The sequence below is a fragment of the Varroa jacobsoni genome, unplaced genomic scaffold (genome assembly GCF_002532875.2).
Source record: "Varroa jacobsoni isolate VJ856 unplaced genomic scaffold, vjacob_1.0 scaffold_1192, whole genome shotgun sequence".
In the NCBI taxonomy this organism is placed as follows: domain Eukaryota; kingdom Metazoa; phylum Arthropoda; class Arachnida; order Mesostigmata; family Varroidae; genus Varroa; species Varroa jacobsoni.
The window spans coordinates 130,387-148,283 of NW_019214094.1; the positions used below are offsets into that span (position 1 = coordinate 130,387).

General features: G+C 38.8%; 1 protein-coding gene and 2 long non-coding RNA genes across 5 annotated transcripts in view; 2 read left to right on the plus strand and 1 right to left on the minus strand.

Annotated features, from left to right (window-relative positions):
* The first annotated feature begins 4,497 nt into the window (after positions 1-4,497).
* Positions 4,498-7,696, plus strand: LOC111267475 (uncharacterized). Its single transcript, XR_015313827.1, has 3 exons — positions 4,498-4,714; positions 5,666-5,750; positions 6,765-7,696. It is a non-coding gene; the product is annotated as an uncharacterized LOC111267475 (long non-coding RNA).
* Positions 7,697-8,488: 792 nt separating this feature from the next.
* The window catches only part of LOC111267478 (uncharacterized), a 16,025-nt gene continuing 6,616 nt past the window's right edge, over positions 8,489-17,897 (plus strand). Inside the window, exons 1-3 of one of the 2 annotated variants that reach the window (XR_015313828.1) lie at positions 8,489-8,603; positions 15,286-15,387; positions 15,643-15,793. This is a non-coding gene — a long non-coding RNA (uncharacterized LOC111267478). Of the gene's footprint in view, positions 8,604-14,917; positions 15,071-15,285; positions 15,388-15,642; positions 15,794-17,897 lie in introns of those variants that run through there. The other variant, XR_015313829.1, reaches the window with a different exon arrangement.
* Positions 8,492-15,240, minus strand: LOC111267477 (uncharacterized). Of its 2 annotated transcripts, XR_002684648.2 has the most exons (3): positions 15,079-15,240; positions 11,392-13,651; positions 8,492-8,634 (listed from the first exon to the last, which is right to left on the minus strand). XR_002684648.2 is itself a non-coding variant. In XM_022845752.2 (2 exons), the coding sequence occupies exons 1-2, from the start codon at positions 15,238-15,240 to the stop codon at positions 11,540-11,542; spliced, it is 2,274 nt and encodes a 757-aa protein (XP_022701487.1). In that variant the 3' UTR covers positions 11,280-11,539. The 2 variants fall into 2 exon arrangements, 1 of the variants encoding a protein (XP_022701487.1); XM_022845752.2 differs by lacking the exon at positions 8,492-8,634 and having other exon boundaries at positions 11,280-13,651.

The following is a 17,897-nucleotide window of genomic DNA, read 5'->3' on the forward strand; positions in this document are numbered from 1 at the left end:
AACAAGGGCCTCGTTCCCCGAAAAAGCCGTGCGATTCTACTAGACAACCCGAAACAAATTTGTCTACTTCCTAGGGACGATGTTACTGTTCACCTCCATTGCTAGTTCAGTCTATCAGCAACCCCAGCACTTCAAGAACGCCTGGTAAAATAAGATCAATCCCGAACTGCATCAAACGGAACCATCATAGACAAGATCAAGAGTTCCCCTATCTAACAGATGTGGAGTGATACGCTGTGCAGCAGGCGGTTTTTATCATCGCCTACATAGGGTATAGGAGTTCCATGAACTTAATAAAAAAAAGCCGTCATATGTAATGTATAGGACAGCAGGTAAAGCTTGATGTGCCAGGTTGTGTCTAGAACGTTACCTGAAAAAGGTGAGTAAATGAACTTGACTGATATGTACCATTCCAAAGAGTTCTTTCTTCTCTGAAATTTGTAAATTTATTCTGCTATGAACGCACTGTTACGTCAATTTCAGACGCCAAAGATGGAGTGCACTCCAAAGAAGTGCCTTTTCATAACCTGCACCCTGTTGTTTTTTACCGAAGAAAAAAACTGCTGAAACAATCTGGGTATTTGTACCATGTACAGTGAGATCTATCAAAATGGAGAGACTGCTCCAAGGAGTTTCCGAAGTTTAAAAATAGAACTTTGGATTGGGAGGGTGCATCCCAACTCAGTCGACCTGTTCGAGGTTAATGAGAACCTCAAATGGCAGAAAAATACGTCAGCTAGCCGAGGAAGGAAACTATTGTGATGTATCCAATATATACAATTTTGTCAAAAACGAAAGTGCAAAAAAGGGCGCGCTATCTACTGGGTAAAGCGCACAAAGAAATACGATTTTTTATTGTACTTTAACATCTCTCTATACAGCCAAATTACAGGTTTCTACATAGAATTATCACCGATGAAGAAACAGAGAAAGGAATGGGTAACATCGGCAGATAAGTTTAACCTGAGAAAAGCCTGGTCTCCATCTCAAGTAGGTGATTTTTTGCGTTTGCTTGAACCAGATGGGTTCTATACAGCAAATGCTTGAGATGAAAAAAGGACCAACCAAGATCTGTGTATGGCTTAGCTTCGTCTAGCGAATGAAGCTATCCAACAGAGAACAGACCCGATAGACAAAGCAACGTCATCCTCCTCCACGATAGTATCAGGCCACACAGGATGAAAGCTGTAAAAGAGGCAATACTCTCCAAACATCGCTTCGTTGAAGATTATCTTCGTTTCCGTTAAAACTCCATAGCTCTACATTATACAGTGAAGAAAATTTTGAAGCCGGGATCGGCAAATTTTTCAACACCAGAGCTGAACATTTCTGACGAGACGTAATAAATAAATTGATCTAAAGATGCGAGAATATCGTGGACAGCGACGACGAATATGTAATAAACCAATAGGTTGCTAGAATTTTACTAAAACCTTGTAAAAAAGATTAAAAAAAATGGAAATTACTCATATTTTAAAATACTATTCTTAATGAAATTTGCAAATTTTAATAATAATTTTAAGTACTAATGAGCGACACATAGATTAGATAGTATTGATCCGTTGGAAAATATATCCAAGCTGTGGCCCCTACAAGGATAAACTTGTATCCAATGTGATTATTAAAATTAAGTCACTGAAAGATATTAGCTGAGAATAAAATAAACCCACGTTTTTAGAGGACAACCATTCAAAGTTTCTAGAAATTTAGCTTTAGAAGTATGTTGTGGTCAGGCTTCGAAACGGGCATAGACACATTTTGTTTCGTGCTGGGGCGCCAGTGGTCTGATGGAAACCCTATGGCGATATCGGACGTAAAACGTAGACTTCAGAATAGAGAACTTCAGCTCTATGCATGCCAACAATTATGAAGGATATTTCTAAGTTTAACTACAACGTAAACGTGTACGTTTGTTCCATTCAGAAGTTATGAATGTTTGAAGCCGCACCACGTTGAGCTTAATGATATCCCATACATAGTAATTTAATGGGTTTGAACCTAGGTTGCTCGGTGGCCATATGCTTATTTGAAAATCTACTTAGATTCTGAGATTGTCAACCCTGCATTAAGCGGCTAATATGGTCTACTGAAAGATATATAACGTTTACCACGTTTTGGCATAATCTCACGGACACGAAAATAAATTTCCTCGATTACGGTTTTCCTTTTCCGAAAAAAGTACTGTGACATATGACGTCCCTTTCGCCGGGCACCATACTCAAGCCATAAGCATTGGTTGTGTCCTTTTTTCTGGAAATTACACAAGCTTACACAGCGAGCAATTCAGAGACTATTTCTGTGTTTGATTTCTCTGTCGGTGCGACAAGGATTCCAAAGGGTATATGTCCGATGTCTAAGACACACGACAAATACACGAGCTACTCGTAAAGGATCCATAAGATGATAGCCAAACCCAGCTGAAAATTCTCGTTTAACAACCTTATCGAAAATGGTTCTGTTTCTTGTCTGTTGTGGATGTTCGACTGTACCACGTTCGAGTTTCAGTAACATGCTCGTTTGCTATGTCGTGCATTGTCGATATGAAGTTACCGAAGGTACTTCGCCCAAGGCGAGGAGGCAGAGTCGTAGGTTAGCTTTGTTGTTGTCTTTTCTATCATGTATACATACCAGTTTGTTTTCATCTTTTTCAGAACGGACATGTAATACCGGTTCTAGACGAACGCATTTGTCAAGCCGCGCGCAAAAAACAATCCAAATTTAAACGGATCGGTCTGTAAAGTTAGAGATAAAAGCTACCTGCCATGTTTTACACCTATAATTTGAGTTTCGTACTAGGTAAAACTGAGACCTAGAGCTTTCTCAAATTTGATCTACAAACGGCATTTTTGAGTCGCTGACTAGTAAAAATAAACCGCTCAAGCGTTCACTAGGTACCAATGAACAGAGGTCCCAAGATCGTGAAAGGTCCATAGGTCGAGTTACTGCATGGCTTGAATATGATAGCTTGTGGGGCCGTCAGAAACGTATAATTTTAATGCTCTGTAGTAATATGCTCCCTCTGGTCTTTCTTAAATCTTCTTCAGTATACGAAATAAGAACCAGGTCATTGTCTTAACGTGTAGCGAAGCAACCAAGAGTATGCACTTCAACATACTATGCTAACTTCGGAACAGGCATAGGAAATGTCTGAGATGTTACTGCATGTAGCAGCATCGTTATGATACACCGCTGTTGCTAGAGAATTAAACACAGATTCATTTATATATTTTAGTCACTTCCCGAAGTGGAGTTTGTATTTGCTGAAAAAGGGAAGCGGTTAGCCGACGTGTTCCATCAAAAACAAGCGGCACTTGTTAATATTTGAGTGTAAACGGTTGGTGGGGTCGTCGGCATATATTGGTGTGTTATTAACAAATCGTTACGTGATTTGGCTTGTCTTCACTATGCGCTAGATTCAACGAAACACAGTCAAACAAGAAAAAGAAATACTAAAATACATGGCAATCTACTTCGATGATGTTCACCATGAAGCCCGATACCGTTTAATTGATAACTCCTTGTTTATACAGTAGCATCACGTATTATTCGCAAATTTCTTAGCTACCAAGCTATTATATATACAAGAAAAATTCGTATCTAATCTAAATTTATCAAGTACCTTACAAAGCTCGGAAACTACATGTATATTATGTGCTTCACCGTATTTAAAACTCTAGTAAGCCATCAGCCATCTTCTAGCCGACTTTGATTCTGTCTATATAGTTAAATCGTAGTTTTTTTTGCTGCACAAAAGACCTGACTCCGTCAATGAATCTTTCTTTTTGCAATGAACTGGCACTTATGTTATGCTCAGAGGTGGCAAATACATATCTGCTAACTTTTTTCTATAGAACTACGATCATGATGCGCAGTCTCCAAAAATATGTGGGCGGCAAAAATCGCATTATTATAGCTGCTCGTTGCTTTTTGAATAGATATTTACCTGGAACTACTTTATGACGACCTGATGTACTTCAATAATTCCTAACGAGGAAATTCTGAAACGGCGTCGTGCATTTTGAATTCACTGAGGCAAGTGGGTGCTGTGGTTGAAGTTCAATCAATAATACACCTTTGCGAAATTTTTTAACTCCGCGCTATTACTATGCATCGGATGCGCCAAACTGAAATTTTGGTACCATCACCTGTACCATAAAAAGGCATTTTCCAATTCATGATATAGAATTCAATTTATTCGTTCTCACAATATATCTGAAAATGAAGATCATAGACATAGATTTAAGCTACGTTTATTTTCTAACGTTCAACGCTCGTCTCTGCCTTTTTCTTAGCGAAATCCATTTATCTGTTTTTGCCTCATCTTTTACTATCTCATTAATTGTGCGAGCATATATATATATGCACTCCTTTTCTGTAGATCCATTGTTTTCTCGTCTCCGATCTTTTCATTAAAAACAACTTAATTAATGTTAAGCAACTTAACTTCACAAGAATTGATATGCACTAATTAACTGCTCGTTTTTAATGGAACCACTTTTCACTATTGCTGTTACTATGGGGAGCGTTAACTGCAGTTAGCGACAAGTGGAACATTAACGAAGAGACCTATGGAATCTTCAACGAGTGCCTACCGCTAGAGCTGGTTCAATGGGAGTCCGGATGGGGATCGGCTATCAACGGAATTTCAATCGATGCTATCGATATCTGGAAGATAACGATGGTGATAATGATAGAAAGAGACGGCGGAGGAAAGGTAAAAGCCAAATTGCTTTACCTAGGTCCAACTTATGTACGTGATATTGTTTAGTCTCGAAGTAGTGATCTGCTTTGTTTGATTCCAAATTTTGTTCTTGATACCATTACCATTGACGGCTGCTGTCAATGGGGCTGCCTTCTTCATAAAGTCAACTAGACCAGGAGACGTGTACGGCGCCGTCTGACAATACACAGATTATCTATGGGCCCTATCTGAAACCTGACTGAACTGATCAAATCGCTCCTTGAGAACTCTCTGCATGGACGCTTCATATGTTGAATGATCGCGAGACATTAGCACAGTTGCGAGGCAATGTGGTATGGCTAGAGATATCACTTATTTGTGTGTCGACACCCTGAAGGACTGAAACTGGATGATCCGCTTGCCAGCAATGAAGAAGCGATAGGAAAGCGACATCGATTAAAGTGTATAGCATTTAGGTATTAAAAAATAGATGTTCTTATATGGTTTAGTAAAACCTGCGCTAGTAAAGTAGATTCTAGGCTCACACATCTTCCCGTATAATCGCTTTATGTGCTAACTTCCTGTTCATATCTTTATTTATCTACAAAATTTGGGCTCACTCCGGATGAAAAACCCCGAAAGCGCCGAAACACAGCCGGTTTATTAGGTAGTACGATGAAAAGCGGCAAAGATAGACCCAGATTATTGTCTGAGAAGGGCGATAATGGGTTCTCGATGGAAGAAACCTACACGACGAATAGACAATTGATAAACAACAAGATATTCAATACAGGGTTTTCATCATGTATTTAGCCAAAATGATCTCATAGCAATGACTTTAATGCTTTAAAATGCTTGAAATTATAAATAGTTGTAATAGTAATACCTAACCCAGACGATGACAAACTATAGGCAAAACTACGCACGGACGTACTAAAGATAAACATCATAGTCTAAATAGCTTTTGCTATGATATTTTGACAGGAAATCGTCATTACCTCTCTTTCCTTTCAATCAGAGCAACGCCAAGGACCATGAGCAGTAAACTCAAGAAACGAAATCAATACAGGTTTTTTTTTTTTAATTGACATTATCATACTCGTTAAGTCAAATGTAAAATTCACCTGTGAGTCTCATAGACACAGACGTTCGATCGACACCAAATAAGAGGCCTTCGACGTACGTTTATACCTACAATACACTTTACTTTTAAATATTGCTTTTTAAGCCTTTTTAGCAGTGGTACCATATTTTATCAAACGACGTCATACAGCTGACATGTTTTTTTGTTATGTTTGCTTCGATATAGCTGAATGGAATTATCACGCATTAATCATCACAACATTATAATATAATTGGATATATATACCATCGATTTAGATCGTCTACACATTCTTGTCATGTGGTTTTCCTCGACGAAAGCTCAGACAACAATCTTACAACATATCCGATGCATATATGCTTTGGCTTATCATTTTGTTTCTTTTAAGGATCAAGCCGACTTCTACTAGTCTGTTCCGTCATAGTTTTTTCGTCGTTTATCCCTGTTCTTAAGCTGTTGGACCTTTTTCGCCGTAACGTTGCCCTCGAGCGGATCAAGCTCTGGCTGTAACTCCCTTAGTAAAAGGCAAAAATAGGTTTTTTTTAATTAGGTCCACGTTTTGTTACCTGTGCTCCGATAGCCGTAGCTTTCGGTTCCCTCAAGTTTCTTACTAGCTGGGGTAGTCGTAACAGCTAACTTCAGCTCAAGCTTTTTGCGACACATTGGCGAATTTCTTATAGCCATGTTCTCTTCTTAACAAGTCATATAACAACGCAAGGGGTCTATATTTAACGCGGTTGTTTTAGAACTGGCTGCCTATAGGCTTTTATTTCATATGGCAGTTTTTCATAGTATAACATACGAGATTAAAGAAAGATAGCATATTATTATAAAAAAAGAACATTCTTTGAAGAGCCAAAACTGTGTAAAGATGATACAGATAGTTTTCACGAAGTTCTCAAAGCATATTAGCACATTGCATGTACTCATGGGTAAGCCGAGGCTGAGTAGAATCATGGTGTGCTTATCGTTTATTTTCAGAGACCTTCACAGGACTACTGATTGGTGACACTGGATCATAGCATCGTGATGGAAAGGGTGCGAATAATTTTTTTCCTGAACTTCTTGCTGATTTTCCGCCAGAAGAAATGGTCTCCTTAGCGTATAGAATGGTCGCTACCGCGCACTATCTACGTCAGAAAACCCTGTTACGACCTCCGCAGTTCAGTCTCGACATGATAACCGATATTTAACCTTCTAACTGTCAGCGATAGACTAAATTTGAGGATGGAAAATGTAAAGAAACAATCAAATAAGAAGATCTTTACGTGCGTAACTGCGTAAATGACTCGATAGTTCAGTCATTCAAGTCGCAATCATTTACGCTTTGGAAATGCGAAAAAACATTATGCAGACAAACCCAGTGACCTGCATCGATCACTTGCGTTACTTGGGTGACACGTACCAAATGCTTTTGCGTTACTCTGTTCACGAAGAAGAGAATATCCCTAAGATTGTAAAAAAGCGAATTGTTTAAAAATGAACCTCAAAATTACCCCAAGCTTTTGATGAAAAATCGTATGCTTCTTTACGGGACGTATTTGCGACAATGACAGGAATTAGGTGTATGATCCAAGCTGATATCAATCTACCAATTAACCGGTTCTAAAGATGTTGCCCCGAACACTAACACCAATGAGTTCCATTCGCTGAGAAACAAAGCCCTTTCCCTTTGAGGACAGCTTTTCAGGTTCTCAAAGTTCAATCACTTCTAGCGCTATCATATGTATTTTGCTTACAATAGGTCTTCTTTGATAAAGTTCAGGTATGACAGTCGACTCCGGCCATATTTGCTATACGTACCGCAATGTACGTCCAAAACTAGGATCACTGTTATAATCGCCGAACAACGTATCTCCCGATACGCTACTGCGTATCGGTAATAAAAATTTCAAGAAGTTTATCCAAATACCTGCTGCAAAACATATTGAACTCTTTCTATAACATGTCGCTGTTGTCCTTGTCTCAAAACTTTCGTTACGCGACGAGTAGGTCTTGCAGTAGAATGTCTCTTTGGTAACATTTTATATGTCGACGTAACTATGCTAACTGAGTCCTTCCTAACAATTTACTTTTGAATCAGATATTGGTTCATTCATACCAGCTCTATTTGCTCCATCGCGTGCTACACCCAAGGGACACCTAGCTTTCAGGCTCCTCTGACATGAGTTTCGGCCCAGGCCGATATAGACCTGAACAAAGTTGCCTTGTTGCGAACAGGTCTTAAGGACAAGCCGGCTTCCGGTAAAACTACGAAGGGCTGGTTCGCACTAAAAAACGGCACCTTTTCTACTTGCTTCTACTTCCTTTTACTGAAGCAGATCATTGAACTGCTGAAGTTACGCTAGATAATGATAATACGATTATACTGAAAACTCACCGCTTGCACTTTGTAAGCGCGTCCACAATAATTAAGGCCAAAATAGCAAGCCGGCAAGATAGGCATATTGTTGCGACCGCTGTGACAGGTTTTCAATAGGCATAATTAATTCTACATTTCTCAAATATAGATATAAACTAATGGGAAAATAGAAGCTGGTCGTAGAATATTATATTAATAATTATCAAATGAGGCAATGAATTGAATAATATAAAAAAATGTATCAGCCTTTTCTTGATACATTCCTACTAGGCTATGAACCTTTAGCTTATGGACCGTTTAAATTCTTGATTTTAAAAAAGGATCATAAGAACTTTTGCTTTTATTCAATATCAAGATCGAATCGTATTAGTGGGACGGTGTAATCGAGCTCATCGAGTCGATCTGCGGCTATCACAGCCTTCATGTACTTGCTGCAAGTAGGCAATGCGTTTGAGCTGGTAAGTATCGATTTTTTTCACTTGGCCTCGCCTGGAAATTTAAATATTATATACTATTATAAGGGATTACTTTTTTAAATAACTTCGAGCATATGAGTCGGAAAGGTAATTCTGCAAAACACAATGGTCACGCTACGATAAGGAACAACCCTCGATGTATGGGGGTATTACGTCATATGAAGTCGTCCCTTAGCACCGAACCTCTATCATTGTCTAATTAACAGTTCTAATACCTTCCACCTACAACGTCAGTTACATCGACCGTAATTTCTCATTCATCTTCGTCTAACACTGCGCGATACAGTTGATCCACCCAGTCTGGAGGCAATCTGAAATCAGCTACTTTTTTTTTTATATAGTATTTTCTATGTATAATATATAATAGTAATAACATTTAGCTCACGGCTCCTACTGTATACATGACAATAAGCTATGTTCCGTTTTACTAGTAACTGGTTAAAATGCTAGTTATTATTACAGGACAACCCATACGTATGTGCAGCAATGTAAAAAAACCGGGAGAATTTTTTATTTTATTACATATCAATGTACGACACTGTACTAAAGATGACTACTTGGAAACTAGCAAACACACATATCATGCTGTATGCAAGAGTACATGCAACTCACAGGAACCTGTATAAGTATTTACCATATATTGATACCAGTATAGGATCCTAGCTAACTCAGTCTCTTGCTTTGTTCAGTGTTTGTCTTCCTGACCGCCAAATAATTTCACTATGTCCACCGTCATTTATCGTTCACTACTTCTAGTGATTTAGTCTACAGGTACTTTAAAAAAGTGACAGGTGACTCAGTATTATAATTAGAAACCAACAAATGAAAGGCCAAGTTTCACCCTCGAGATTTAGGCAAAATCTAACAGCTTTTTCTTGTTTTTAGTTCTATCATTCAACAGTAAGAAAAGGCTAATTAAAGTGCGCATACTTTTAATATTACGTCGTGTACCGCTCTTAGGAATTGCTTCAGAGCCCAGCACAGAACCCGTAAGCCTGGCCTAAGACCTAAACAAACTGACCTGATTCTAACATTACTTGGCATGTACTGTGGCACTAAAGAGAGAATTAACGAGCTGCTTGGTATATAATTATTAAAACTTATTCAATGAACCACGGAAACAATTTTAACATGTAATTATCACTAATTACAGATCTATTTTCAGGCAAGTGGATTTCGCCGTAGGGTAATTACTGTCGTTTGGGTGCTCACTTCACATAATGATCTCTTATCTATAGTCAGAATGGTGTTGTTGACAAATAAACGTCTGGTGGGAATTGCGTATTTCTAGGAAGGCGCTCAGTTGCGGATCTGATGATGGCTTGCATATCACAGCTTGATTTGTATGTAATTAACTCATCTTGACCTATCCGATCATCCCCATTTGCTAAATCAATATGATGTCTTAGTACTACTAAGCTGCATTGATATTCAGGCACATCTACGGGTCCCGTCGGTTTTTTCATAGTACATCATGAACTATAACCGAGTTTCCTAACTAGAGAAATTGGCAAGCTTGAGTTACTACTAGCTCGATCCATGACCTAAGACTCAATAGCCTTGTTGGAAGCTCTAGCCCGAATTTTATCAAGCCTAGAACTTTACTCTGTCAGCGACTAAATGGAACCATTTAATTTAGCGCTTTATTATTCTGGAACAGTAAACGAAGTCGTTTTATGATTTTAACACAATATTGGTTAATCTTTGTTCTAAATCGACATCGGTATGTCGTCTCTTGTATATATAATAGAAATGAAAGAACTAGCCAGGAAAAAAGTACGCGATCCTCCAAAATCGTATTTGGCTTGAAGTCGAAGGCTTCGAACTCGGAAATCCAAATGATACCGGACGCGAACTAATTAACACTACCTTCAGAACAAGTAACACTTAAGGATCCTATAGTAGCTTCACAGTTGTATCTAGTGCAACTTTCAGCTTCACCAATATTTAGCCTACGCTTTCATAAACAAATTGCTATTCTACTCAACGGTGACAGCATTAGCGTACGTTTTCGCAGAACACGGAAACGAAGAAGGTTTTGGCGATATTCCGATGACACAACCTAGCTGACCGTAGTAACAAGAATAACAGCTAATAACGGTGGCTAACGTGCGTTTATAATAAAGATAAAATTACCGCGCCTCAGGCGTCATTCGGTAAGAGCAGCAATATAATCGCGTTGCGGTGCCCCTGTACCGGTGGCATTAGTGGTGTTCTGCTGCGAATATCATGAGCGACAGTAACAGCAGGGGCATACTCGGCAATAGCAAAAAACCCTGAAACGTGCAATAGCCTCTGCCCAGACGATGCTGCGCGATGAAAAGCCGATGGCATCCATAACAATAAGAACTGCAACAAAAGCTGCGAATATCTTGGACTGATCGGCTGTAACGCTAATGATGACGATGTGCAGAGCCAAGGAAACTGAACCACTTCTAGCTATCGGCACTTGTGCAAACGCTATGTAGATATATAATATATATATATATATATATATATATATATATATATATATATATCTATCAGAACTCACATGTGTAAAAGATCTTTCTATGGATTGTGCCGAAGCATTTCATAGATATTAAATAATACAACCAAAGTGGGTGTTTTTGACCGGGCGTTATCAGCAATAATACGCTTCCAGAGACGAATAGGCCGTTTGATAGGTACAATGTGATTGTTATTATTGTCATATACATCAAAGGGGGTATGGGTACAGCAAAGGGGTATGACCGAAAGTACTAACAGGCAATGAAGATTTGAAGCTTACCCAAATTTTTTTTAAGTCGATGTCCCTGAAACCAATTCGCGCGATTTTAAGACCACTGCACCAAATTTTGTGCTCGGTTCAATTATAACGAGGAACATCATAAAATCGAAAACATTTAAAACGTATCCGTTGACAGTTCGGTTATAGATTAGAGCGGCGTTAGGTCTTCAAGAACCGGATCCGATGCTTCCGAGTGAGCGTCCTTTGATGTCGGCACTGAGGAATCTTCGTCTAGAAATCGTGTAGAGGTTTTGATTGGAGTCCCTGCTACTGACCTGTCCTCGTCATCTTCCGAGGAAGATTTCAAATCTTTAATATCGACATATGGTTTTGGTACCTTGGGTGCGCGTGGCTTCAATGCCTTTGCCGGTGGTGGAGATTTCACCTTACATTTGTCCTCTTGAGGTAACTTCTTTGCTTCAGCTACTGCGTGTTTAACGATCGCTGGTTGTGTGGGAACTTTCGCTTTGCGGGACGGTATTGCAGCTTTTTTGTGTTTCCCAGTTATTGGCGATGGTATTTTGACAGGTTTTCCCTTTATTTGCCGTAACGGCGCTGGCTTCTTGTCTTTCGCTTTCAAAATAGGCTTTGCCTCATTAGATGCGTCTGCCAACGACTTATGTGCCGGCTTACGTGGTGCTTTTAAACCTTTAACTATTGCTACTGGTGGGTTTGTTACAAAAGATGGCCCAGGTCGCTGAACGACATCCTTTTTTTCAGGTATTGCCTCTAGTCGACTCGTTATCGGTTTGATGTCACTGATTTCTGGCTGTCCCTGTTTTGCATCGGGTGTCCCTTTTAATGACTTCATCTCATTAGCTGCTTGGGCTGGTACCGTTCTTAATAATGGTTCTTTAAGGGACCCTTCCACTAACGATGATTGCATATTAGGTGGCTCATCGGGCGTTACCATGATCGGCTTTGTAGGTTGTATATTTAACGCTGTTTTTGTAATTGCCCTACCTGAAGGCTGTTTAGTAACGGCTTGCCTGGATAGTGCTTTCAATACCGATGTTTTCAAGAGCACGCTGATAAAGGACGTAACATGCTTCATAGATAGCTTTGATGATTTTGGGGATAATTTCGGAGAGTATTCTTTCGTCGGTGACGAGGGTGGTTCGGATTCTAATCCTGCTGATCTTTTGTTTCTGTGAAGTCCTGTTGATAAAATCTGTTCGGACGCCGGCTGTGATCCTTTCGGTGTTTGTACTTTGCCATCATAAGAGGATTTTGTTATCAGAAACTTTTCAGACGTCTCCTGCAATTCCTTAGTCGCTGGTTTCTTAGAGACTGTTTTTGATCCTTTTAATAATTGTTTTCCTGATCTGGAAGAGATGTTTAACAAAGGTCCAGCAGATAGTTGTTTTGATGCCACGACTGCACATTTTTTATTCACTGTTTCTGATAACTTCGGCAGTTTTTTCACCTCAGAGTATAACATCTTACCCGTGAATGCGAGGTCTGGCTTCGCTGACTTTTTGGGTTCTCTCAATGTTTCTTGCGGCTGAAGTGTTTCAGTTTTAAGTTCCAGATTATTTATTAGCAATCCATCACTCAATGGGGGTTCTCTTACCACAAGCTCTCTATCAACCGGTATCAATGATGTTGCTTCAATTTGTGCTTCAGGTACCAGCTGCAACACGCCCTCTGGCGGCAATTCCCACATAACATCAAGTCGTACGATCTGATCTTGTTTTTCGCTTGAAAGAATGCAATGTCCACAGTTTGACATTGGTATAATGGCAATCTTTTTAACACTGATGCTTTTGTCCACACGATAATTATATAACTCGTAGCCAGCTGGGAGACCCTTTGCCCAATCAAATTGTACCGTTCTCGACAGATCTCTTGCCAATATAATCTCATCTCCATGTCCAAACCAAATACGAAGTACATAATCATCGCACCCAATTTGAGGTTGAAGTTGAATCGGCCGCTTTTTTGAACCTTGTAAATAATCTAAAACTAGATTTTGAAGTTCGTCTTGAAGTTCATGTTGTAATGTGCTGACTGTTTGGTGATTACGAGTCGTAGTCGGTCCTTGTGAAGGCAAGACATAATCTGCATGCAGCGTCCATAGTTTTCGAAAGGTGAGCGTGATTCTACCGAATGCTAAGTTGAAAAATACACCGTGTGGGTTTTTCTCAGGACCAAACCGATATCTGATTTGATCAACTACCTGATCTCGCTCGTCTTTCGTGACTAAACTTGACACATCTTCTATGCCCAGCCTTCTCAATAGCTCTTGAATAATCAACACCTAAAAATTCATACGGGAATAGTTAGCAAATTGAGAACACACGTCGATTGCAAATATATATCCTCTGGATTCTTTCATGTGTGTGAGATCGACGACTAACCATGAGAATAAGACCGTAGGCCTACCTAAATAGAAAGTGTACATTCGGTGTAAATTGATGTATCTATACCGCAAACTCATTCAGGTTTGCTATGATTAATAAGAGACGACGTGGCTTTTTCCAAAAGTTGGCGTCGTTGATTATTTGTCCGACTGGGTGTTAATAACCCAGTATTACATGAAAAGTAGTATTTTCATGTTGAGATTCGTGTCACTATCTATATAAGAACAATAGAACCAATGATTGTGTGAAACGATATATAGTGACGCGTCAAATATGCTGCCGCTATAGGAAACTCCGCGGCAAATCTAAACAAAACAACGATGGCGACCATATGGTTTCTCATGCCCCAAAACGGTTAGATTGTCAAATCAGTTTCTAAATAAGCCTATTATCAGCTTTCGTTTGTGCAGTCACTAAATGCTAATGGTCGCGTATATAATGCCCAGATTTGATAAATCATTTATCAGAAGCAGTCAACACTTGAAGGCGTAGTTTTTTGGTCTGCTTACTTCCTTCGGTTCGTTCATCAAGACTATACAAAATATCACAACATCGAACTAGTAGATTAGATTTGAAATAGGCCTACCAAGGTAAAATAGCTTGAATCTGATCCTATAATGTGCGTATTGTACTTAATTCGGGTTACCTTACCCTTGCGTCACAAGGCGTCTCAAAAAGGCATAGCACTATTTTAGTTTTTCCTGGTCCTGATGCTCAGTGTTGCCACTCCTTCATTTTTTAAAATCTTTTATCACTTTTTTTTTTTACAAAACCCAGAAAGTGCTATTTTGGCACCAATAAAGTACTGCGGATTGCTTCTCAAAATGCAGTTGATTCAGAGACACACTCTGACGTTATTAATAATAGCTACCCTTAAAATAATTGGTAGGCAGTGCTTTAATAGATTAGTCTATTAAGAAATGATATTCCTTTTTTAAAAAGGGGGGCAAAAAAAGGGGCGGAATAAAAACAAAAGGAAGCGGTGGCGTGGTGAAGGGTGAAAAGTTAGAAATTTTGTTTGAGAAAAACTAAGTCTTATACATATTCTTTACCTAAACGTTGAGCATTTAACTAGAACAGGTTGTTTTACTGTCTCGTTTAATATAAATCTAATAACAGCAATACTGTTTTTTACATTAGGCTTGATTTCGGCTACTCGATTGTGACAGAAATCGATCTCAATCGAATGTCTGGTCATTTTACTTCAGTTTGTTGAAATTTGCCCGTCACAAAATGCCCTACCGAAGTTTGTGTGTGGTGCAAATCATCAAGCGAAGAGTAACGAGATAATTGACGATAACTCTTGTGGTGGCAGCGTACGTACCCGACTATTATTCGCCCAGTAGTTTGCCGGAGCTAATAAATTAACGATACATGATATGGCATCAGTGATGAAATCGTAGAAGTCACGCGGTACTTGACGTCTGGGCGTGCCCCGCAATCTTCCTTGCATATGCCTTTCGTTTCTGTATGTCGGGTAATACATGTATCTTCAAGTTCTTTACTCTTTCTCTCTCGGCATGAATTACAGGAAAAAAACCAATGACAAATAAGGAAAAACAATATCAAGCTAGTAAATCCGTCATTTCATCGATCACAAGGTTAAATAACAACACTACGTTCGTGCATATTGGTATGATGAACTAATTCGGGATTGTGTCATAGTTTAATTATAATTATTGGACTCTGCGTTTGTCCGTTTGATAATACATACATGCAGAACAAAGCTCTAGAAAAACCAATTTCATTGTTCAAAGGTGATAACAATATTTTAGATTAAATACCGTCTACTGGCTATTCAATCATTTGTAGGTATTCGGTGTTGACATTCTTCGACGTTGAGATTACGCCACTCTTACGATTCTATTGGTAACTGTGTAATTAATAGGGCGCATTGTACGAAACAGCTTCTAACCGATTAAAACCCGGACGAGAAACTTAACAACGATCTGACGCCTTAAACGACGACGGCCGCCACTTCGTGGGCCTACGTACATCGGCATCGTGCATTCGCATATAAACTCTTAGTGGACTGATAGGTGAAGCAGATCATTAAGCATTTTTTTTGTTACATCTAATTACTCGTTTTAGAAGTATGTTAGGTTCAAATACATATGACTCACGTCTAGATTCCTTACAATATAAATTTTTTCTGTAAGAAACTTTACAGACTCCCGACACAATTATTTTCCTACGGAAGACTGCCATATGATTCGAGCTTCGCTAACGCATGAGGAAGATGTACACGAACGCCCTGATAGTGCACGCATTGAATCAAGTTCTATTTGCAGATACTTATCTAAACACCTAATAGACTAATCATGAGATACGAACTTCATAATTGTGCAGTTTATTTCTAGTTGGATTTCTGAGCAAAACGTAGATAGAGAAGATTTTTTGGGATATACCTATAGCGACTAATTCATGTACAGTGAAGCATATTTAGACAGAACTTTTTTACTTGTCAAAAAGTGTGTGTGCTTTGCGCCCCTTAAATTATTTTTTTTGTGCATTACGAAAATTATCAATTCCGCTTCTATTTCAGCCGCTTCTTTTATCCTGCAGATCTTCAACGTTCAATAATTTTAATCCCTATTTTTATTGAATGACGAAAATACTTAGAAAAAATTCTTCTGTATAACTATTTCAAAACTAAATCTATATCGTTCCACGAATATGCAGAAAAGGAAATCGTTACCTCGATCCTGCAGAGACGAGTTTCATACATTTGACAATACTTATCCTTTGAGCAAGAACGCTACTCCTGTTAAATACATTCTATAAAACAAGGTGCAAAAATTAAATGTCGCGCGCACGATATTCGAGATGCCGCTCTGGCCACGCTGACAAACAAAAAGAATACATAAAGACGGGTGCTTAACATTTAGACTGCGAGAAAACCTTATTATGTTCATATATGCAGCTTCGTTTTCTTCTTAGACGTATCTGATTTTGGTTGCCCGTACGAGTGATATCGTAGAATGCGTACTCATTGCGATTTATACACGGCCAGATATGTATAATATATTCAGTATGTTATAAACGAACTAGGCCTATTGGATCGATGTTGGCTCCGATTAGGTTCCTCACTCAGATTTGTTTGCTGGCTCTTTGCTAGAAAACTATATATAGTTTCGTAATCCAGACCTTAGCCATGACGGGCCTGAACGCATGCCGCTTATCGAGTGCTATGCTACTTTCAGAAATACTAGACCTAAACCCACGTCGGATGCCCTCGGTCACACCTAGCTGCGTTGATAGCGTAGAAAGGCTTCTTATTTAAATATATTTAATATATACATTTAAATATATTCTCATCAACAGCACCTATTCGCAACATTTTGGAATTTAATTTAAAAAAAAAAAGTATATTTTTGTACTTTCTATTATTTAGCTAATATTCAAATCCAGGATAACCGTCTACAACCACGCCGTTTGATCAGAATTGATCATAACATGCTTATTTATGTGCATAGTTTAACAAAAATTGTAGTTTTTTCTAATACAAAATTAAGTATATACCTTGTATGCTCTTTAAGGCAAGGATTGCAGATGGCGCGGTTCAATATAATAAAGTCAAGAACCAGCTTGGACGCGCAGAAGTAGGTTTTGATAAGAGATTCACACTAGACGCCGCCTAACTTTCACAGGCAGATTTGCCTACGTCACAGTGGTGATATATCATACTATGCATATCAAATACGTGTGCCCCAAAGCAGCGGTTAACAGATATCCTTAACTAATGCGATCATCTATAATAGAAATAATAGAGGTTAACACATTAATATAACACGGCCGTGATATATATATCAAGCTAGGATGAATTATACTGTTACTTTTCGTAATTATGAACAACTATTTCGTTACGTTTCATCGCAAGACGTTATCGGATCAACGGGTCGCTAAAAGTTATTTCACCAAAGATAATTCTATATTCCAATACGTATCCTATGTTTATATTGCTAATAAGAAATGATTCGATAAAAAGAAAAGAAGATGTAAAAGATCTAAGCGTCGAAGTACAACTGTTCTATGAATCCCGTTAATATTTCTCACAGCCTACAGTTAGATATCACGTACTGTCTGATGTTCGATTACCAGCTAAAGAACTATGGTCAACTTCACGTGTTCCGTTGCGGACCC

Excerpts from the sequence above, each read along its gene's own strand:
- LOC111267477 (XM_022845752.2), bottom strand. The coding sequence starts at position 15,240 with ATGTATTACCCGACATACAGAAACGAAAGGCATATGCAAGGAAGATTG. Across the intron at positions 13,652-15,078 it reads ACTGGGCGAATAATAGTCGG|GTGTTGATTATTCAAGAGCT; the intron begins GTACGTACGCTG and ends ATGAATTTTTAG.